Source organism: Myotis yumanensis, unplaced genomic scaffold (assembly GCF_028538775.1).
Source record: "Myotis yumanensis isolate MYYU_CA2020_CCGP unplaced genomic scaffold, mMyoYum1.0.hap1 SCAF_18, whole genome shotgun sequence".
NCBI lineage: Eukaryota > Metazoa > Chordata > Mammalia > Chiroptera > Vespertilionidae > Myotis > Myotis yumanensis.
The window spans coordinates 9,314,396-9,337,763 of NW_027223769.1; the positions used below are offsets into that span (position 1 = coordinate 9,314,396).

At 43.5% G+C, this 23,368-nt stretch overlaps 1 protein-coding gene across 1 annotated transcript in view; it reads right to left on the reverse strand.

The window, feature by feature from the left end:
- The window catches only part of GARRE1 (granule associated Rac and RHOG effector 1), an 84,193-nt gene that overhangs the window by 56,459 nt on the left and 4,366 nt on the right, over positions 1 to 23,368 (reverse strand). The window contains 2 exon segments of the mRNA XM_070399103.1: positions 1,356 to 1,694; positions 1,696 to 2,602. Coding sequence (XP_070255204.1) covers positions 1,356 to 1,694; positions 1,696 to 1,851 — 495 coding nt within the window. The 5' untranslated portion in view covers positions 1,852 to 2,602.

Genomic DNA, 23,368 nt, shown 5'->3' on the forward strand with positions numbered 1-23,368 from the left:
CACTCGCTATGACGTGCGCTGACCACCAGGGGGCGGCATGGAACAAAGGAAGGCCCTGGCCAGCTGCTGGCAGCTGGGGGAAGGAAGGCCCCGATTGGCCCTGATCACCGGCCAGGCCTAAGGGCCCTACCCGTGCACAAATTTCATGCACCAGGCCTCCAATATCCAATAAGAATCAAATGCATCCAATTGTGAATAGCTGTGAATTTAGAACTGGAAATTAATTTAAACGTGTGGAACTTCCCAAAGTAAACAATGGTTCTATATAATGACAATTCACAAATAACACTCATAATCATAGTCTCTACCCTGTACTTTTAATAGGATGTTATCTGGAAATTAAGTTACAATTTGAATATTTAAAGAACATAAATATAGGTTGATTTGTTTGTTTAATAATCTTTTAACCTACTTAATTTGAAATGAAAGCAATTCAGAACCTGGCACACAACAAATTTTTTATAAGGAGAGAATATCAATAGAAAGAGGATGAAGCGTGGCCAGCATTCTCAGTGGTTGAGCGTCTACCTACAAACCAGGAAGCACGGTTCGATTTCCAGTCAGGGCAAATGCCTGGATTGTGGGCTCAATCCCCAGTGTGGGGCGTGCAGGAGGCAGCTAATAGATGATTCTTTCTCATCATTGATGTTTCTCTCTCTCTCACTCTGTGCCTTCATTTCTGAAATCAATACTATATACATATATATGTTTTTGGGTTTTTTTAAAGAAAGAAAGAGACCCGGTCGGTTTGGCTCAGTGGTTGAGCATCAATCCATTAATCAAGAGGTTACCAGTTCAATTCCCAGTCAGGGCACATGCCTAGTTGTAGGCTCAATTCCCAGTAGGGAGCGTGCAGGAGGCAACCAAGAGATGTGTTTCTCTCTCATCAATCCTTTCCTTTCTCTCTAAAATCAATAAAAAACATATTTAAAAAGAAAGAAAGGAAGGAAGGGAGGGAGGGAAGGAGGAAGGGAGGGGCCTTCGTCTGCTTAGCTCAGTGGATAGAGTATCAGCCCTCAGACTGAAAGGACCCAGGTTCTATTCTGATCAAGGGCATGTACCTGGGTTCCAGGCTCAATCCCTGGCTCTGGTTGGGCACATGGGAGGTAATCAACAGATGTATCTCTCTCATGTCGATGTTTCTCTCTGTCTCTCCCTTTACCTTCCACTCTCTAAAAATCAATGGAAAAATATCCTCAGGGGAGGATTACCAACAACAACAAAAATTAAAAGAAAAAAGAAAGAGGATGAAGACCATCATTACTTAGGATGATTTGGAGGAAAACTAAGACCACATTCTCACTTACCTCTGAAATACATTTTCCTACCCAGTTATGACACAGAAGATACACTACCTCAATGTCCTGGAGACTGAATTCCTTCTGATCTGTAAAGTTTGCAGCCCCAGCACTAAGTTCCATCAGCATCTTGGCGATCTCGGGCTTTATGGCTGAAGTCAGCCGACTGGCTGCTTCCATGACATGCTCCTGCACATCTTTGAGTTGCATGGCTGCCTTGGAGTAGTGAGAGTTCCTGAACACAGTGCTGAAGAGATCTGTGAGGAAAGTACTGGCACGGCAGAAGACATTGAGGGCATCCAGGTACTTGGAGATGCCCTGCTGGATGTCAGCAATGGGAGTGGAGTGGGGCATGGCATGGTGGCAGCTGCCTGCAGCGGTCAGACTGCCCAGGGGGGGCAGTGGTGGCTGTAGATGCCAGGGGAGCACTTAGTGCTCGGCCCAGCTCAGGCATCGGGTATTGCTGGTGCTGTTGCACCTTCTGCTTGGACCCGCCAAGCAGGAAGCGCCGCTTGTAGTCCATTTTACTGTCCTGGGCACTGCAGCAATACATGCGGGAGAGGGAATTGTCCCAGTGACTGTGAGCGAGTCAGGGTTCTGAGTCTTTTATCCCCCAAAACTGTAGCTAGGTATAAAAATAGTGGAGTTCTGAAAATATAAGATTTAAAAAAGGCATTTCTATGAGGCAGGTGACCATGGGATCCAATATAGATGTGAGAAGGACAACAGGTTTATGTAATTAATATTTTCAGTATAGGCAGGACCTCTGACAAAAAATAAGTGTGTCCAAAATGCTGTATAAGAACTGTTAGCATTTGAGAAAAATGCTCACCTATAATTACTCTGCAAGAATATTTTGATACTTGTATTTACAATGGCAGAAAAATAACTTTAAAAAATGTAATATAATAATGTATCTTTAATAAAGCAGAAAAGTTAGAACCCAAAAACCTACAAGCTGATCAACAGCAATTTAAAAAGCAATACCGAATTACTTTAAGTCCTTAAGAAGGAAGATCAAATCCCTGCAGAATTTTGACAGAGCCTGCCTGACAAATCCATTTACCTGTAAAGCTTCTTTTGAATGCAAAAAAATTCCAAATTTTCTTTAATATTTTCTGAAAACAAGTTTTTGTTTTTTAAAAAATGGCATTTGTTATTATAAGTCTTCTTTCCTTTTGTTTGTTGAGGTAGCCGTTTCCTTGTAACATTAATAAGAGGTGCTTCCAGACTGGGTTGGCCCTCAATTGTAAAGTCCAAAGCAAGAATGCACAGATGTAATTGTAAGGCCTCTAAGTCATTTCCTGTAAGGGGGAAAAATAAGATAAAGTTAGGAAAGTTACAGGCAATGAGTAATACTGGAACAATAACTTCTGAAATGCTATTATCCACAAAGGTGGACTACAAATGCATAAGAAATCATATTTAGAACCTTACAAAACTAGGCACAACAGTGAGATTTGAACTATGACATGATTGCTAGAAAATTCCTTGAGTTGTAGTACAAAAATAATGCAACCAAAGTTTGATTCCACATCAACAGCCTCAAAGCTAAGGCTAGTAACTGATCCATCAAGCAGGGCCTGAATTCATGTTGACAAGTACAGCACCCATAAAACTTTAAGGGGATTTGGGAAAGGGAGTGATGAGCAAAGACTGAGAGAAATCAGGAAGGCTGTTATGAAGAAAATGTTACTTTGATATAGGCCTTGATATGTTGTGACAAGTGCAAAAGGGCTATGTGGGGCTAATCAGGTGAAAGGACTTGCATAGCAAAGGCCCTGAAGCAGGCTGGCACAGGGTCTAATCAGCATACCCTGCTGAACCAAAGTGCAGCATACAGAAAGACAGAGCCTGGAGAAGTGAGTGGCTGGCAGGAGGTTTGCAGATAGGATTCTTCTCCTCCAGATGTTCAAAGGGAAACTTCTGCAGAATCCCTGACTCTGGATAGGTTCAAATAACAATGTCTGGACATTTCTGGTTGTAGTTACCGATACCTAGTGTATCAGTAGTGTAATTCTCACACAACTAACAGCAGGATTCATACTTGCCTGAACTATCTGTTCTCTCAAACAATAGTTCAAATATATTTAGTCTGTATTAAACTTCCAACTTGTATGATGTCTCCATATAGTTTGGTCTACTTATTGATAACTAGGTTTTTCTTTCTTTCTAGTTTCTTTATTTTGTAGATAAAAATAAATACAAGTCATACTTTGTTGCTCATTATGGCCAATATACCATGCCTCCTTTATAGTTCTGTGATGGCATAAGGAACCTAGAAAGGTAAGTAAGTTAAACAACAAAAGATGAGAAAAGTGCTATGGATACAAACACATACTCTAAAAGTATAGCAACCCTAGGCCGGCCAGTGTTGCTCAGTGGTTGAGTGTCGACCTATGAACCAGGAGGTCATGGTTTGATTCATGGTCAGGGCACATGCCCGGGTTGCGGGCTTGATCCCCAGTGAGAGGTGTGCAGGAGGCAGCCAATCAATGATTCTCTCTCATCACTGATGCTTCTATCTCTTTTGCTCTCCCTTTCTGAAATCAATAAAATAAAAGTATAGCAACCTTAACCCAGCTAACATGTCTATTAAACTAAACTGGCCACCAATTGTAACTCTGTGTTCAAGATAATCTTCACTCTTAAAGTCTCATAAACTTTTCAGGAAACAATATATCAAATAGCTACTTGTAAGAAATATGCTCCCAAGTGTTCTTTCAATTCATGGCAATGAAGCCATTATATCTATCTCTACCCAAGGGCTCCATTATAATCAATGTGGCTTTATAAACTCTGATGTACAGTAGAAGTGCTCCACAGGAATGCTGAAGGAGGAAGGCTGTTCCCATGAACACTGAGTGGTCTGTGAAGGAGAAACCATCGTCTTGAGTTGGCCATAGGGAGCCCTGAACAACCCTTCTTTTGTTCTGTGTTGTACATTAGTGCCTCTGGCTCTGAAAGCCCACCCCATTACTCTGCCAGACGGTCTTAGAAGGCCAAGTAAGAACCATATAATTATCTAATTTTTAAAAAAGCATCATAAACTTCTTTTTTTATGTTACATGTTTCCAAGATCTATTTAATATATTTTATTGATTTTTTTTTTTTACAGAGAGGAAGTGAGAGGGATAGAGAGTTAGAAACATCGATGAGAGAAACATCGATCAGCTGCCTCCTACACACCCCCTACTGGGGATGTGCCGCAATCAAGGTACACGCCCTTGACTGGAATCGAACCCGGGACCCTTCAGTCCACAGGCCGACTCTATCCACTGAGCCAAACTGGTTAGGGCTCCAAGATTTATTTAAATGAAACTTGTAATGCTTAAAAATACACTACTTAACCAAATTCATCTACAAATTCAATGCAATAATTATAAAAATTTTAACTTTTTTAATAGAAATGGGCAAACTAACCCTAAAATCATGAAAATACAAAAGACCCAAGATGGCCAAACAAATATTAAAAAAATATTTTAGAGGACTTACACGTCCTGATTAAAAACCTACTTAAAGCTATAGTAATCAAGATAGTGGAGTACTGGTATAAGGAAAGATATATATATTTTAGAATTGAGAGTTTAGAATAAACTCAATATCTAATGTCAACTGATTTTAGGCAAGGGTGCCAACACCATTCAACTGGAAAAGAATAGTTTTTTCAATAAATGGTGCTGGGACTAGATATCCACTTGCAAAAGAATGAATATGGACCTCTATCTTATAAAAATTAACTCAAGCCCTAACCGGTTTGGCTCAGTGGGTAAAGCGTCAGCCTGTGGACTAAAGGGTCCCAGGTTCGATTCCGGTCAAGGGCATGTACCTGGGTTGCGGGCACATCCCCAGTAGGGGGCGTGCAAGAGGCAGCTGACTGATGTTTCTCTCTCATCGATGTTTCTAACTCTCTATCCCTCTCCCTTCATCTCTATAAAAATCAATAAAATATATTTAAAAAATTAACTCAAAATGAATCTAAAACCTAAATATAAGCATTATAACTGTAAACTCTTAGAAAAAAAACAGGTAAATTTTTGACTGGGCAATGGTTTCTTAGACATGATATCTAAAGCACAAACAATACAAGAATAAACAGATAAACTGGATTTCATAAAAATTAAAAATGCTTATACATCAACTAGAGGCCCGGTGCACGAAATTTGTGCACCGGAGCGGGGAGGGGGGGGCGTCCCTCAGCCCGGCCTGCAATCTCTTCAATCCGGGACCCCTTGGGGGATGTTTGACTGCCTCTCGCAATCTGGGACTGCTGGCTCCTAACCACTTGCCTGCCTGCCTGATTGCCCCTAGCCCCTCTGCCTGCCTGTCTGATCACCCCTAACTGCTCTCCTACTGGCCTAATCACCCCTAACTGCTCCCCTGCTAGCCTGATCGCCCCTAACCGACTCTGCCTCGCCCCACACCTGAGACCCAGGATTCCCTCCTCCGGCCGGTTGCAGGCACCCGGAACCCGGGCTTCCCTCCCTCTGGTTGGTTACAGGCATCCAGAATCCAGGCCAGCTTTGCCCAGGCCAGCCACAGCCACAGGGGACTGTGGGTAGGTGGCTTTGCCTGGGTCGCAGGCGCCCGGGACCATGGGGCGGGCAGCTTGTCCCTCTCCCGGGCCACAGCCCCAGCCGCTGGTGCTCGGGACTGCGGAGCGTATGGCTTGTCCCTCTCCCGGGCCACAGGCACAGGCACAGCTGCTGGCGCCCGGGACCGCAGGGCAGGCAGCTTGTTCCTCTCCTGGGCTGCAGCCCCAGCCGCTGATGCCCGGTACCGCAGAGCATGCAGCTTGTCCCTCTCCCGGCTGCAGAAGCAGGTGCAGCCACTGGTGCCCAGGACTGCAGGGAGGGCGGCTTATCCCTCTCCTGGGTTGCAGCCTGGCTGGTCCCCATTCCTCTCTCCCCAGTGTTGAGTGTCTGAACCATTACTGCGTGATGGCGTGAGGGTGTGATGACCATTTGCATATTAGCTCTTTATTATATAGGAAGGTTACTCACTATCAAGGTAAACAGACAACCCACAGAATGGTAAAAAAAATATCTTAAAATTATATATCTGTTAAGCATCTAGTATCCAGAATATATAAAGAACTCTGAAAATTGAACAATAAAATTACAAATACCCAATTAAAAGATGGACAAAGGATTTGAATAGACATTTCTTCAAACATATAAAACTGTCCGATAAGCAAATGAAAAAATGCTCAACACGATTAGTCATTAGGGAAATACAAATCAAAACCACAGTAAGACACCATTTCACACAACATTAGAATGACTATAATAAAAACAAAACAGAAGATAAGTTTAGGCGAGAATATAGAAAAAAATGGAACCTTCATATATTGCTGGTGGGAATGCAAAATGATGCTGCCACTGTGACAAGCAGTCTGGCAGTTCCTCAAAATGTTAAACAGAGAAATGCCATATGACCAAGCAATTCTACTCTTTCTTTATTTTAACTTTTTTTTTTTTTCTTAAGAGAGATCAAGCAAGCAAGGGGGAGGGATGGAGGGAGGAAAAAGAGAGAGAAAGAGATTTGTTGTTCCACTTGTTTATGCATTCATTGGTTGCTCCTTGTATGTGTCCTGACAGGGGATCGAACAAGAAACTTTGGCATATAGGGACAACACTAAAGAACTGAGCTAACAGGCAGGGCAAGCAATTCTACTCTTAAGAAGCCAGACACATGAAGCCACATATATGACATGATCCCACTGGCATGAAATGTCCAGAATAGACAGAAACAGAAAGTAGATTTGTGGAGTAACTGCTAATGGATTTCTTTATGGGAGGTGATGATAAGATTCTGAAGTTGGATAGTGGTGATGGGTGCACAACTCTGAATATACTAAAACACATATGGTATGTGACATACTTCATCTTTCATTCCCATTTTCCCTATGTAACTTCTTATTTAACAGCAAAAGGCATATAATTCCTTCGTAAATAAAAACAAGTACATAAAAATCAGTTTCCCAAGGATACGTTTAATGTTAGACCTAGTCTCCTTTTCATATTCAACTAGAAATCTGTACTTAAATGCTGCTATCCAGACCCTGTCCCTTCAAGATCACCTAATTTAAATCCTTCAATTTCCAGATGAGGAGGAGAAAATGCCAGGATACTGTATGTCTTGCATATACCACACAGTGTCAAAATCAAACTTGGATATCTTGAGTCTCAGAACTCCAAACACATACATAAACGTTCTGTTCTGAACTACCTAGACTGGAGATAAAATAAGCTAAGCTGCAGTCATAGAACCTTAAACGAGTGGCCTAACCCAGTAAAGACTTATTTCTTGCTCACATCAAGTTCAATGTGGGTCTGGCCGCCCTTCTTCAACTTGTAGGGAACACCATTAGAATGTGTGTTCTCCAGAATCACCTTAGCATTAAAAAAAGAAACTCAAAACAGAATAAACTGGTGATTATAATAGAATCAGGGGCATAGAAAGGGAATGGACTGACTATTCTTGGGGGGGGGGGGGGGGGGAAGGGTGTGGGGATGCGGGAAGAGACTGGACAAAAATAGTGCACCTATGGATGAGGACAGTGGGGGGAGGTGAGGGCGGAGGGTAGGGTGGGAACCAGGTAGAGGGGAGCTATGGGGGGAAAAAAGAGGTACAACTGTAATAATCTGAACAATAAAGATTTAATTAAAAAAAAAAGAAAGAAACTCAAAACAACAACAAAAAAAAGAAACTCATACCCATTCTTTACTGCTTGCCACTAAAATAGTGGTTCTCAACCTTCTGGCCCTTTAAATACAGTTCCTCATGTTGTGACTCAACCATAAAATTATTTTCATTGCTACTTCATAACTGTAATGTTGCTACTGTTATGAATCGTAATGTAAATATCTGATATGCAGGATGGTCTTAGGTGACCTCTGTGAAAGGGTCATTCGACTGCCAAAGGGTTCGCGACCCACAGGTTGAGAACCGTTGCACTAAATAAAGTGACACACATCATGAGAGCTAAAATGGCAGCATAGGCAAACCCCAGTACTCACCACTTTCCACAACTAAAATACAAAAAAAACATCATTCAGAACCACCTGAAATTTGGCTGAATGGAGGTTCTACAGCTAGAGAAGTGGAGAAGGCACAATGAGATTGGTAGGAAGTGTGGAGGCGCTGAATGGGCTGGTCCGACACTAATATGTGTTTTTTTTAATTGGGAGTGACATCTCCAAGACCTCCCATGAGAAGCAGGGGTTTCAAGCCCCACACCAGCCTCCAGTCGAGGGTTCCAGAGCTGGGAAGAGAAGTCCCCACAACTTCGGACTGTAAAAACCAGCAGGGACTGTGGCTGAGTGACACAGAGGCTGCTGGAGTCCCAGGTGTTCCTCTTGAAGGGATGGTGCAAGAACTTACACAGTCCTGCTTCTTCTGAGCTCCAGTGCCAGGCAGAGATTTTGGAGGAATCCAGGGGCATATGGGGAGGAACTGGATTATCTGGTATCGGGACAGGAACTCAGGAGCAGATTTTTCCCAGACAGAGGTGCTCACAGGGGTCATTGTTCCTGCACTGGGACCTTCCCATAACAGGCAGCCGTATCTGAGTTTCCATCAGCATGGCCCACACACACTGTTCGCTCTGCCCTGGTAATTCCCCGAGACCCCGCCCCATCCAATTTCCAGCCCCACCTAAGCTTTTCCATATAAATGACCTACCCTTCCTCAGGCTTCAGACTTTGCTAAAATCTCTCAGACAAGCAGCAGCTGATGTCAGCATGCCACAAACCTATCAATAAAAGGTCCAAGACCTGGCAGTAGCATCAGCCTGCCTTGCTTCATAGCTGGGCCCCGCCTCGGCACTTCTTAGCCCAATACAAGTGGCAGCTATCTGCAGACCGCTTTGTAGCTCCTGCTGGGTGGCCCTAGGCAGTGACTGACTTTGGACCTCCTCTGAGGCCCCAAAGCAAATGCACCCGGTGGATAGCTTCAGACCAATCCAGATTGCAACTCTACACATACACAGTGACACACTCAAAGGGCAGACTCAGTGAAAACCAAAGCCCCAGTGAAACAAGTCCTGCTCCATAGGGGTGTCTCTTAACAGCAGTTCTTCCATTGTAGTTGCAGCTGATCCTCATAGGCAATTGGCCTGGAGGTCAATTCCTCCCAGTAACATCAACAGCAATCAAGGCTCAACTATAACAAGACTGTGCACACATGGGCACACCTAGAGTGCCCAGCTCAGGTGACTGCAGAGGCTGAGCCACTGGGCCCTACAGGACACCTAATACAGAAGACCACGCTACCAAATCCAGAAGACATAACAGCTCTACCTAATACATAGAAACAAACACGGGAAACAGCCAAAATGTGGAGACAAAAAAACATGTCACAAATGAAAGAAATGGAAGCAAGCAAACTACTGGATACAGAGTTCAAAACAATGATTATAAGGTTACTCAAGGATCTTAATGAAAGCTTAAAGGGGCTTAATGAGAACCTCAAGGAACTTAGTGAGACTTTCAAGAATCTCAGTGAGCATACACTAAATGAAATAAAGACTAATGTACAGGGATTCAACAGTAGAGTAGAGGATTCTGAGAATCAAATCAACAATTTGGAATATGAGGAAGAAAAAAACACCCAATCAGAAAAGCAAAAAGAAAAATGAATTAAAAAAATTTAAGACCATGTAAGGAGCCTCTGGGACAACTTCAAAGTTCCAACATTCGCATTATAGGGGTTCCCGAAGGAGAAGAGAGAGAGCAAGATATTGAACACCTATTGAAGAAATAATGACAGAAAACTTCCCTTACCTGGGAAAGAAATAGACTTACAAGTTCAGGAAGCACAGAGCGTCCCAAACAAGAGGAACACAAAGAAGCCCACACCAAGACACATCATAATTAAAATGCCAAGGGTTAAAAACAAAGAGAGAATCTTAAAAGCAGCCAGACAAAAGCAGTTAGTTATCTACCAGGGAGCGCTCATACAACTGTCAACTGATTTCTCAACAGAAACTATTCAGGCCAGAAGGGAGTGGCAAAAAATATTCAAAGTGATAAACAGCAAGGACCTACAACCAAGATTACTCTACTCAGCAAAACAATCATTTAGAATTGAAGGTCAGATAAAAGCTTCATAGACAACCCTAGCTGATTTGGCTCAGAGAATAGAGCACTGGCTTGTGGACTAAAGGGTCCTGGGTTTGATTCCAGTCAAGGGCACATACTCGGGTTGCAGGCTCGATCATCAGCAGGGGGCGTGCAGTAGGCAGCCAATCAATGATTCTCTCTCATCACTGATATTTCGATCTCTCTCTCCCTTCCTCTCTGAAATCAATAAAAATATATTTTTTAAAAAATAAAAAGCTTCACAGACAAGAAAAAGCTAAAGGAATTCATTACTACCAAACCAATATTATATGAAATGTTGAAGGGTATTCTTTAAGAAGAGGAGGAGGAGGAGGGGGAGGAAGAAGAAGAAAAGATAAAAAATCTGAACAATAAAATGGCAATAAATACATATCTACAATAACTGAATCTAAAAATCAAAATAAATGAACAAGAACTCTAATGAAAATATAAACTGATAAATAAAATAGAATCAGAGGCATGGAAATATAAAACAGACTGATAAATCTGAGAGGGAAAGGATGAGGGATGTGTGGGAAGAGATTAACCAAAGATCTTATATGTATACTAGAGGCCCAGTGCATAAATTCGTGCACAGGTGGGGTCCAGTCACCTGCCCTGATGGGGGCCGATTGGGAGCAGGGCTGGTGGGGGGAGGGGCATGGGAGGTTGGCTGGCTGGCCCTGCCCCCGATCAGGGTGAGGGGGGCCGATCGGGGCCGAAGGTGGGTCGTGGGAGGTTGGCCAGCCGGCCCCACCCCCAGTTGGGGGGGGGGGGGCTGATCGGGAGGGGCCGGCGGGGGGCGGGGGGGGCCCGCGGGAGGTTTGGGGAGGCTGATTGGGGCCCAGGTTGGGCAGGTTGGCTGCTGTAGTGCGCATCATAGCAACCGGTCATTCCGGTCCCTTGGCTTTTATAATATACTAGAGGCCCGGTGCACAAAAATTTGTGCACTCGGGAGGGGAGGAGGGTTCCCCAGCCCGGCCTGTGCCCTCTCGCAGTCTGGGACCCCTCAGGAGATAACGACCTGCTGGCTTAGGCCTGCTTCTGGGTGGCAGAGGGTAGGCCCAATCCCTAGGTGCAGCCCCTGGTCAGGCTCAGAGCAGGGCCGATTGGGGAGTTGGGGCGCCGCCCCGTCATGCACAGAGCAGGGCGGATTGGGAGGTTGCGATGCCACTCTCAGTCACGCTCAGGGTAGGGCCGATTGGGGGGTTGGGGCACCGCCCCCCGTCACACTCAAGGCAGGGTCGATGGGGAGGTTGCGGCGCCACCCCCTGTCATGCACAGAGCAAGGCCAATCAGGGGGTTGGGGTGCTGCCCCCTGTCATGCACAGAGCAGGGCTGATCAGGGGGTTGGGGCGCTGCTCTGTCACACACAGAGCAGGGACCATCAGGGGGTTGGGGTGCTGCACCCTGTCATACTTAGGGCAGGGCCAATGGGGAGGTTATGGCTCTACCCTGTCACACACAGAGCAGGGCCCGTGGGGGGGCGGTTGGGGGACCGCACCCTGTCACACACAGAGCAGGGCCAATCAGGGGGTTAGTGCGCTGCACCCTGTCACACACAGAGCCGCAGGGCAATCAGGGGGCTGGGGAGCTCCCCCCTGTCACACACAGAGCCGCAGGGCGATCAGGGGGTTTGGGTGCTGCCCCCTGTCACGCTGATCCCAGTGCCGGGAGCCTCGCTGCTCCGCTGATCCCGGTGCCGGGAGGCATATTACCCTTTTACTATATAGAATAGAGGCCTGGTGCATGGGTGGGGGCCGGCTGGTTTGCCCTGAAGGGTGTCCTGGATCAGGGTGGGGGTCCCTACTGGGGTGCCTGGCCAGTCTGGGTGAGGGGCTGAGGGCTGTTTTCCGGAAGCAAGTGACTGAAGCTTCCAACCGCTCCTTGTGTTCTTTCTTTCTTTTTTTTTTTTATTCTGGGCCAGCTTTATCTGCTGAAAACATCAATACAATGTTGCTAAAGCCCGGCTGAATGAAAGCCGGTTTCTGGAGTTTTGTTTACCTTCTTATTTGCAACATAGTATATAGTTGCTTAGAGTTGTAGCTCAGACGTTGGAGTACGCAGCAAGCAAGCCTCATGCTCACTTCAGTGCCTGGCTGCCGGCCGCCATCTTGGCTGACAGTTAATTTGCATATACTCACTGATTAGCCAATGAAAAGGGTAGTGGTCGTACGCCAATTACCATGTTTCTCTTTTATTAGTGTAGATACGTATGCGTTACTTATGGACACAGACAATAGGGTGGTGAAGGCCTGTGGCAGGGTGGTGTGTGGTGGAGGAGGGCAATGCGGGGGGGGGGGGGGGGGGTGTAAAGGGGGACATCTGTAATATTCTCAATAATAAAGATTTTAAATAAATAAGTAAATAAAGTGACACACACATTTACCCTCAAAGCCCTTTGGCCAGAATTAGCCACTCAGTACCAATGTAACTACAAGAGAAGCTGGGAAATGTAGGGAGAGATATGGAATAATAAGAAAGCATTACAGTTGGCCACAGCTGTCCACCCAGCTCAGCTTTGTGTTGCAAAGTTCTAACCAGATGGCAAAAGCAATTCTGATTCCACCCTGGAGAGGCTGAATTGTAGTGTGGAGCCCCCACAGTTGCTTTCCAGAGGTCAGGTGATTCTGACACAGGCTGCTCCAGGACCTGTTTTTTTCGTGGGTGTATGTATGCAGTGTGAGGGAGTGAAGCACTGAGGAGGAAGTCAGATTCCTTTGAGAAACTGATGAAAGATCACTCTTTAGTCAAATATATATCCAAAACATCAAAGTTTCCATTCATTTTTGGCACTGGAGTCCCAGGTGAAAAACTACCTGCCCGACACTCCCTGTGCTTCCCTTCCCTTACATAGAGCTGCAGGCAACAGATGACTTTATAAAAACTGAGCCTCATTTTCTGCATCTAGAGGTGACCCAACAGATAACCAAGCAGTGGAGGCCTAAGGCTCAGGCTAATGGGTTAAGGGGAATCAAAGAAAAATACACTTGGGACTCTTTGCACCCATACCACTCACTACCTATGCCCCTATACACTGAGTGGCCCGATTATTATGACCACCTGACGTTTGTAGGCAAATTAGCTATAATTTCACGCTGAAGTTGCTAGAGGGCCAGACCATTATAAACATCTGAATAGCACAACATACCTAAGTATCACTGCTGATCAAGTTCATCCTATCATGTTGATGGCGTAAACCAATGGAGATGGCTTCTTCCAACAAGACAATGCGCCATGCCACGGTGCTCGTATTGTGCAGGAGTGATTTCAAGAACATGAGGGAGACTTTACCTTGCTTAGGTGGCCCCCACAATCACCAGATCTCAACCCAATTGAGCATTTGTGGGATGAAGTTAAAAGAGCCATCAGGCAGCTGGTTCCACAACCATCAAATCTCACAGAACTGGACAGTGCTATTCATCAGGCATGGTGTCAGATTCCTCGCATAACCTTTCAACATCTCATGGAGTCAATGCCAAGAAGAATCGCCGCAGTATTGAAGGCAAAAGGTGGCCCAACGAAGTACTGATGGGGTGGTCATAATAATCTGGCCGGTCATAATAATTTGGCCACTCAGTGTATATTCTCTCAAGGTATGGTCTTTAATCTAAAGATCATGAGCATCAGAATTGAATTGTCTAGGTCTAGGACCAAAGGTGCACCTGCACTTGGATAAGTCTGCCTATATCAGTGTACAAGGGTGATCACAACGGCCGCTAAATATGTTATTAAGAATGGAAACTTTTTTTTTTAAATCCTCACCCAAGGATATGTTTCCTGGCAATGGCCAGTGTGGCTCAGTTGGTTGGACATCATACCACACACCAAAACGTCTTGGGTTCAGTTCCCAGTCAGGGCACATGCCCGGATTGTGGGCTCCATCCCTGGTAGGAGGTGTGCAGGAGGCAGCCGATTGATGTTTCACTCTCACATCGATGTTTCTCTCTTTCTCTCTCTCCCCCTCTCCCTTCCTCTCTCTCTCAAAATCAATGAAAATATATTTTTTAAAATTCAGATTCCTGGGGTACAATCCAAACCTAAAGAATCAATCTTTGGGGGTAGAAGCAGATACATTTTTAAAAATCTTTCCAGGTGATTCTAATGCATGCTATAATTTGAGAACCAAAATACTTAGCTGAAAACAACAAGGATTGAGGGCACCTTAGCATGGACACCTGAAGATACTGACTACATGAATACCATTTAATGCAGCCGTTCTCAACCTGTGGGTCGCGACCCCTTTGGCGGTCGAACGACCCTTTCACAGGGGTCACCTAAGACCATCCTGCATATCAGATATTTACATTACGATTCATAACAGTAGCAACATTACAGTTATGAAGTAACTGGTTGGGTCACAACATGAGGAACTGTATTTTAAAGGGCCAGAAGGTTGAGAACCACTGATTTAATGCAACTCAGGTATTTCACCAATATTCCTATACATTCAAGAACCGTGAAGTCACAGTTCGATTCCCAGTCAGAGCACATGTCTGGGTTGCGGGGCTCAATCCCCAGTTGGTGGTGGTGGGCGGGTGTGTATGTGTGTGTGTGTGTGTGCAGGAGGCAGCCCATCAGTGATTCTCTCTCATCACTGATGTTTCTATCTCTCTCTCCCTCTCCCTCTCCCTTCTTTGCTGAAGTCAATAAAAACTTATTTTTAAAAAAGTGATATATCTAGGTACATAGGTACATATTTGTGTGCACTTTCAACTTTAAAAAAATTTTAGTATGTTTTTATTAGAGAGGGGGAGGGAGAGGGATAGAGAGATAGAAACATCAATAAAGAGAATCACCATTGGCTGCCTCCTGCAAGCCCTGCAACTGGGGCACATACCCTGACCGGGAAACGAACTGTGACTTCCTGGCTCATGGGTTGATGCTCAATCACTAAGCCACACCAACCAGGCCGATATATCACTTAAAAAAAAAAAATTCTTCTGCCCTTGCCAGTGCACAAAGATGTCATGGGTTCAACTCCTGGTCACATGCCGTTTGCAGACTTGATCCCTAGTGGGCAGGAGGCAGCTGATTGATGTTCCTCTCTCACATAGATGTTTCTCTTTCTCCCTCTCCCTTCTTCTCTCTCTAAAAATCAATAAAAAATATATTTTAAAAAATACAATAAAGTTCTTGTCAATGCTATCTTACTTTATTTTTAATGCTTCCCACACCTGTATTTTTCTGCCTAAAGGGCTAAGACATGTTTGTATGTTTTACTGCTGCCTAAGATTCTCAAACACATAGCAGAAAAAGGACACTTTAGTAGATGTTACATTTTTTCAACACCACAACAACTTGCAAAAGTTCTCATATTAAAATTGAATTCAAAACTGATTACATCATTTAAAATAAAGCATTCCATTATGCAATCAACGTGATCAGCAATTTCTATTTCAAACAACAACAAAGAACATGCTACAGGAAGTTTAAGTAAAGAGGGTTTTCTTATATCCATAACTGATAAGATATAAAAAGTGGTCATCCTAAGAAAATCTGAAGGACTTCCCTTTAGAGAGTACAGTGGATAAGGTGGCCTTGGGGAGACTAACTGGGTGAGATCCTGGCTCTGCCACTTACCAGCTATGTGACCTTGGGCAAGTTCTTTAACCTCTCTGTGCCTCAGTTTCATCGTCTGCAAAATAGATATAACAGTAACTACTGTTATGGAGTTAAATTTATACATATAAAGAAAGCACTTAGAATCATGTCTAGCACATATGAAGCACTACATATTTGATCTCATAATTATCATTCCCATACAATAAGGCCTTGCTACCTCTGCTTTGCTGGAAAGAAGTTACTAACAAGAAAGGTCTTGTAAAGCCACCCAATCCCTGAGTCTATGTATGTATCCTAGGGTGGGCAGCATCAAGCTTCAATGAAGTGATAGCTATAATTTCTCAACACAGATAAAAAATTTTAAATCCATTCCAGTTATTGAGCCAACAGACAAAATGGAGTGAAAAGCAGTCCTGTTGACAGCAATGGTATGGCACCAAGTAGCCTCATTTTAAGATGAACAGCTAAATTAGTAGTCTCATGCACTTACCTACCCATCCTCCCCAAACCCCAATGACATAATAGTAAAGATGTTTGAAAAATGGAATCACAGCACAACAGTATTAAAAAGGGCTGAGGGTATAGTCTATTTTAATGCTGGCCACTTTCTAGAAGACGGAGAGAAAGAGGTTAATCGTATGACAAGACAGACCAGAGCAGAGCTAGACACTTCCCAGAACACACAGTCAAAGGTAGGCATAAAAGCAGAGCCCCTTTTCCTGGCAAAGCTGGGTAAATACCCCATTTTGAGTGAGCAGGCAGAGAAATCAGGAGTGGGAAATAGGTTCATCTATCCAATCTCCTCCATACTTCTCACTCTGATTAATGAATCAGACAACTCGTCTTGGAAGAACAGGAACCTCTTGTCAATTCCTACATTATCAGCTCAGTTCTTCATTGTCAAGGATCGCCAGATAGTGAAAGAAAACCAAAGCATCAAAAGACAACTAAGATGAAAAGCAGGTCATTACTTATTTTGTTAGCTTAGTGTCTACATATCGATTGAAGGTAATTATAGAGAATATTTATTGAATCCAGGGATTGCATTTTGAAATCATTGTAATTATATTTTCTGAAGTGCTCAATGTAAAGTATATAATTTTTAAAAACACATTATTTTTAAAATTAAAACAGCCCTGCCTGGGTGGCGTAGTTGTTTAGAGTGTCTTCCTGTACACCAAAAAGTGGCGGGCTCAATTTCCAGTTAGGGCACATACCTGGTTGGGGTGCATATGAGAGATGTTTCTCTCACTCTCTTTCTCTTCCACTCTTTCTAAAGTCAATAACCATATCCTCGGGTGAGAATTAAAAAAAAAAAAATCATATCAGACCCCAGAAAAAAACAATTTTAGTCCTAGAAAAAAACCTGAAAAGAAATTCTGACATCTACAAAGAGGTTTGAGAAGAAAAATCACAAAGGAAGCAAATCATAAAGGAAGCAGAAATCGGTAAAGAATTCTTGGAAATAAGAAATGTGACTGCCAAGATGAAAAACAAGGAAAGAAATAAAATGGGAGTGGAGTAGGGTATAGAAGATACACATACACAAGCACACACACACACACATATTTGTCTATATTTTTTTTAAATGAAGCAATGGAAGAATAAACCAAAACCAATAAAAATGTTTTCCTATGAGATATAGAAAGGAACAAAAGCAGGGAAGGAAGCCATACTTCTCTCAATCTACTTTGCTTTATAGCTTTACTAGAGGTCCAATGCACAAATTTGTGCACCAGTGGGGTCCCTCGGCCTGGCCTGCGGGATTGGGCCATGTGGGATTGGGGCAAAACCTGCTCTCCAACATCCCCTGAGGGATCCCGGATTGTGAGAGGGTGCAGGCTAGGCCTAGGGACCCCACCGGTGCAGAATCGGGGCTGGGGAGCGATGTGGGAGGTTGGCCAACCAGGGAGGGACCGCAGGAGGGCTCCAGGGCATGTCCGGCCCGTCTAGCTCAATCCCGATAGGCCAGACCCCAGCAGCAAGCTAACCTACTGGTGGGAGTATCTGCCCCCTGGTGGTCAGTGCACATCATAGCGAGCAGCTGAGTGGCCATAGCATATCATTAGCATATTACGCTTTGAGTGGTTGAACAGCTGACCGGACACTTAGCATATTAGGCTTTTATTATATAGGATCTTTAGAACCATGTAAATATTGTATATAATTTTTAAAAAGTAAATTTTTTAAATCCCTAAAAAGAAAAATACAGACAAATGAATCCAAACTATTTATCAAGAAGATTTATGTCAAGTAAACAGTGACATAAATGTACCTCTTTGATGTTATTGTCATACAAATAAGAGACACTGATATGAAACCAAATAAAAATTTTAAAATTCTTTATCTGAATTTGAAATATCAACCTGAAATTATGATTTTTTTCTTTCCAAAAAATAAATACTTTTCTACAGAAAAGACCTAGAATTCACATTCCAATAGCAACAAATGCCCTTAATACGACTTCCCACCAAAAAGAATCAGAGTTCCTTACAGTACAGAAATGGCTGATTCTAGATCTCAGGCCATAAACAAAAAGATAAGCCCTAGAATTCTTATCAGGCCAGATCCAGGGAACCCATCTAATACTATCTGGTTTGTGTCAAAAGGACCCAGAGTCAACCTGAAGAAAAAGCTCTATAAATGGCGAATAATGAGATAATTTAGGCATCAAAAAGATTAACTTTTTAGGAGAAAAATTCAGAAAATATATAAAAATTAATGAATTTGGACTTGGAAATGATTTCTTGAATATGACACCAAAAGCACAGGAAACAAAGGCTAATTAGACTTCATAAAAATTAAAACTTTTGTACATCAAAGGATACTATCAATTGACTGAAAAGGAAGCCCATACAATGGGAGAAAAATATTTGTAAATCATGTATCTGAAAAGGAATCAATATCCAGAATATATAAAGAAGTTCTACAACTTCTTGATAAAAAAAACCAAAGGCTATTGAGTCAAAAAACTACAGTCCAATTGTAAAATGGGTAAAGAACTTGAATAGGAATGTGTCCAAAGAAATAGACAAATAGCCAATAAGCACAGGAAAAGATACTTAACATCACGAATCATTAAGGAAATGCCATGCAAAACCACAATGAGATTTCACTTCATGTCCATAAAGACAGCTATTATAAAAAGGGGAAAAAACAAGCAGAAAATAACATGTTAGCAAGGACGGGAAGGAACTGGAATCCTGTGCGTTGCTGGTGGGAATGTAAAATTGTACAGCCACTGTGGAAAGCAGTATGGCAGTTCCTCAAAAAATTAAACATATAATTATCACAAAATACAGCAATTCCAATCCTGAGTATATACACAAAAGAACTGAAAGCAGGAACTTGGACAGTTATTTGTACACCAATCATCATTGCAGAAGTAGCAAAAAGGTGGAAACAAGCCAGATGGACATCAACGAATGAATGGATAAACAAAATGTGGTATAACCGTACAATGGTCTATTAGCCTAAAAAGGAAGGAAATCCTAATACATGCTTCAGTATGGATGAGCCTATATCCATCCATGTGGCAAGCTATCTCTCTACTTGTCAGCCCTTTGGTTTTCAAAAACCTGGCAATGGTTGCAGTATCTGTGCCTTAGGGTAGCTGCTTTGGGAAAGAAAGCAGAGATCATGGTCTCTACTTCAAAGTCAAGGCTAGGTAACAGGATCATCAAACACACTCAGGCTTGATATGGGTGGAGAGTGCTGGCTATTTCTGTGGGGAGTCCATCCTTTTATCCTTTATGTTTACAGCATCTTTCACTATACACACACACACACACACACACACACACACACAATTTCTTCATTTCTCTAGTCAAATATGTTCATCTGTTCTTTTACAGTCTCAGGTTTTGCAACTAAATATAGATGAACTCTTCGAAGCAGATATACAAAATGGCTAAGAAGCACATGTAAATATGCTAAAAATAATTAGTAATCAGCTCTAACCGGTTTGGCTCAGTGGATAGAGCGTCGGCCTGCAAATTGAAGGGTCCCGGTTCGATTCCGGTCAAGGGCATGTACCTTGGTTGCGGGCACATCCCCAGTAGGGGGTGTGCAGGAGGCAGCTGATCAATGTTTCTCTCTCAGTGTGTTTCTAACTCTCTATCCCTCTCCCTTCCTCTCTGTAAAAAAATCAATAAAATATATATTAAAATAATAATAATAATAATTAGTAATCAGGGAAATGCAAATCAAAACCACAAGATTCCACTTCACAACCTCAAGGATGGCTATAATAAAAAAGACAGACAATAACAAGTATTGGCAAGTATGGGGAGAAATTGGAAGCCTGTGGGGATGTAAAATGGTGCAGATACTTTGGAAAACAGTCTGGCAGAAGCTTAAAAGGCTAAACACAGCCCTGATCGGTGTTCTCAATGGTTAGAACATTGGCCCAAGCATCAAAGGGTCTTGGGTTTGATTCTTGGTCAAGGGCACATAGCTGGGTTGCAGGTTTGATCCAGCCCTGGTATGCGGGAGGCAGTCAATCGATGTCTCTCTCCCATCGATGTTTCTCCCTCTCTCTCCCCACTCCCTTCCACTCTCTCTAATAATCAAAGGAAAAAAATATCCTTGGGAGAGGATTAACAAAACAAAAAGGTTAAACACTAAATTTCCATATAACCAAGTAATTCCACAACTATACCCACGAACAATGAAAAAACGTGTTTACCGAAAACCTGTATATGAAAGTTCAGAGCAACATTATTCAAAATAGTAAAAAAGAGGAAACAACCAAAATGTCTATCAACAGATAAATGAATCAACAAAATGTAATCTAGGCATAAAACGAGATACTACTACTCAAGTATAAAAAGGAAAGAAGTACTGATACGTGCTATGACATAAATCAGCGGTCGCCAACCGGTGGTCAGTGGACCATTGGTGGTCCGTGAGGTCCAAAAAGTTGGCGACCGCTGATATAAATTGAGCTTTGAAAACATCATGCTGCCCTAGCTGATTTGGCTCAGTGGACAGAGCGTCAGCCTGCAGACTGAAGGCTCCCACCTTCAATTCGAGTCAAGGGCACATGCCCGGGTGCAGGCTCAATCCCCAGTAGGGGACGTGCAGGAGCAGCCGATCAATGATTCTCATCACTGATGTTTCTATCTCTCTCCCCCTCTCTCTTCCTCTTTGAAATCAATAAAAATATCCTATATAATAAAGAGGTAATACGCAAATTGACCATCACTCCAATACACAAGATGGCCACCCCCTATGTGGACACAAGATGGCCAACAGGGGAGGGCAGTTGTGGGCAACCAGGCTGGCAAGGGAGGGCAGTTAGGGGTGACCGGGCCAGCAGGGGAGGGCAGTTGGGGGCAACCAGGCCTACAGAGGAGGGCAGTTGGGGGTGACCAGGCCTGCAGGGGAGGACAGTTAGGAGCGACCAGGCCAGCAGGGGAGCAGTTAGGCATCGATCAGGCTGGCAGGGGAGTGGTTAGGGAGTGATCAGGCTGGCAGGCAGAAGCGGTTAGGGCCAATCAGGCAGACAGGCAGGCGAGCAATTGGGAGCCAGCACACCTGGATTGTGAGAAGGATGTTCAACTGCCTCGTCCGACGGGCAGTCAGACATCCCTCGAGGGGTCCCATATTGGAGAGGGTGCAGGCTGCGCTGAGAGACACACATCCCCCCCACCGCCCGGGCATGAATTTCATGCACCAGGCCTCTAGTATATTAAAAAAGAAAAAGAAAACATCATGCTAAGTGAAGGAAGCCAGACACAAAAGGCCACATATTGTATGATTCCATTCATATGAAATGTCTAGCATAGGCAAATCCATTGAAACAGAAAATAGATGAATGATTGTGTAGGGCCGAGTTGATAGGAAGAATGAGGAATGACTGCTAATGAATATGGTCATTGTTCTGATATTAACTGTAATGATAGTTGTATAACTGTGAATATACTAAAAATCATTGAATTATACATTTTAAATAGATATTGTATGGCATGTGAGTTATATTTCAATAAAGCTATGTTTATTTTAAAAAAAACAACAACCAAAAAACATGAAAGACTCCATAAACAATTTCCTCTACATAGAAAAAAGATACAAAAATTTTTCCTCTCTAGTTCACAACAATGTAAATTTAAATATCTACCCTTGCTAATGTGGAGACACTACAGGAAATTCTTTAGGGAGATTAGTGAAGTTATTGTCTATGAAGTTCAAAGCCCAACCATTTCTATGTTTTTTTGGCAGTTCAGAATGACACAGGCCATATTTAGAAATGCACTCCGGAAAAATGCTTTGAAGACTTTTAGTCCCAACATTCATAAATTAAAAATACCTACCCAGGCAAGAAAGAATGCCTGAAAGATTCAGTTCTCTCTCTTCTTAGGACTGTCCCTTTTTTGCTCCTCTTCTATGTTGCCACATTAAAAGAAAGTTATGAAAAGATAGTAGTTCTCCTAGCACTCCTCCTTAGTTGCTTCTGAGCCACACATCCCCTCTGACAGACCTGAAGTGCAGGGTGGTTACTCAGAGCTCTAAACTGTGCCCTGTTTCAACACATTCTCCCTGGGCAGGGTTCCCTAATCCATCTCTCTAAGCCAGATCTTTCTCCTGTGCTCCAGATCCCAAATATCCAGATCCCTACAAAACAGGTCTCCATGTCAAATGTCTAAACCAACTCTCCCCAGTCTTTCAGTGGCAGCACCACTTACCTACCTAACAAGCCAGAAACCTGGAAATTATCCTCTACATCTCGTTCACCTTTACATCCAGTTAATCATCCTATATAATAAAAGCCTAATATGCTCAGTGTCCGGTCGTCTGTTCAACCAATCAAAGTGTAATATGCTAATGATATGCTAAAGCCACTCAACAGCTCGCTATGATGTGCACTGACCACCAGGGGGCAGACAGTCAATCGGTAGGTTAGCTTGGACTGAGCAAGACGATCCAGACACGCCCTGGAGCCCTCCCTGGCTGGCCTACCTCTCATGTCTCTCCCCGGCCCTGATCATACAAGGGTGGGCTCCCTTGGCCTGGCCTGCACTCTCTTGCAATCCAGGACCCCTCGGGGGATGTCGGAGAGCCAGTTTCAGCCCGATCCTGCAGGTCAGGCCAAGGGACCCCACTGGTGCACGAATTCGTGCACTGGGACTCTAGGTTAGTCATATCCTTCCTGCCTTAATATCTGTCAGATCTTTTCCCTTCTACCTTCACTGCCAATCCAAAGTTCAGACCATCTTCACCTCTTGCCTGAATTACAGAGAGCCTCCTGAGTGATTTCCCAAATACCTGGACTGCTCCCTTCTCCCCTTTGGTTGCTGTGTGGCTGTTCTAGAGTCAATTTAATCATGCCACCCTCCTATGTAAAATCCATATGGCTCTCCACTACACTTTGCAACTTTCTTACACCACCACTCCCAATCT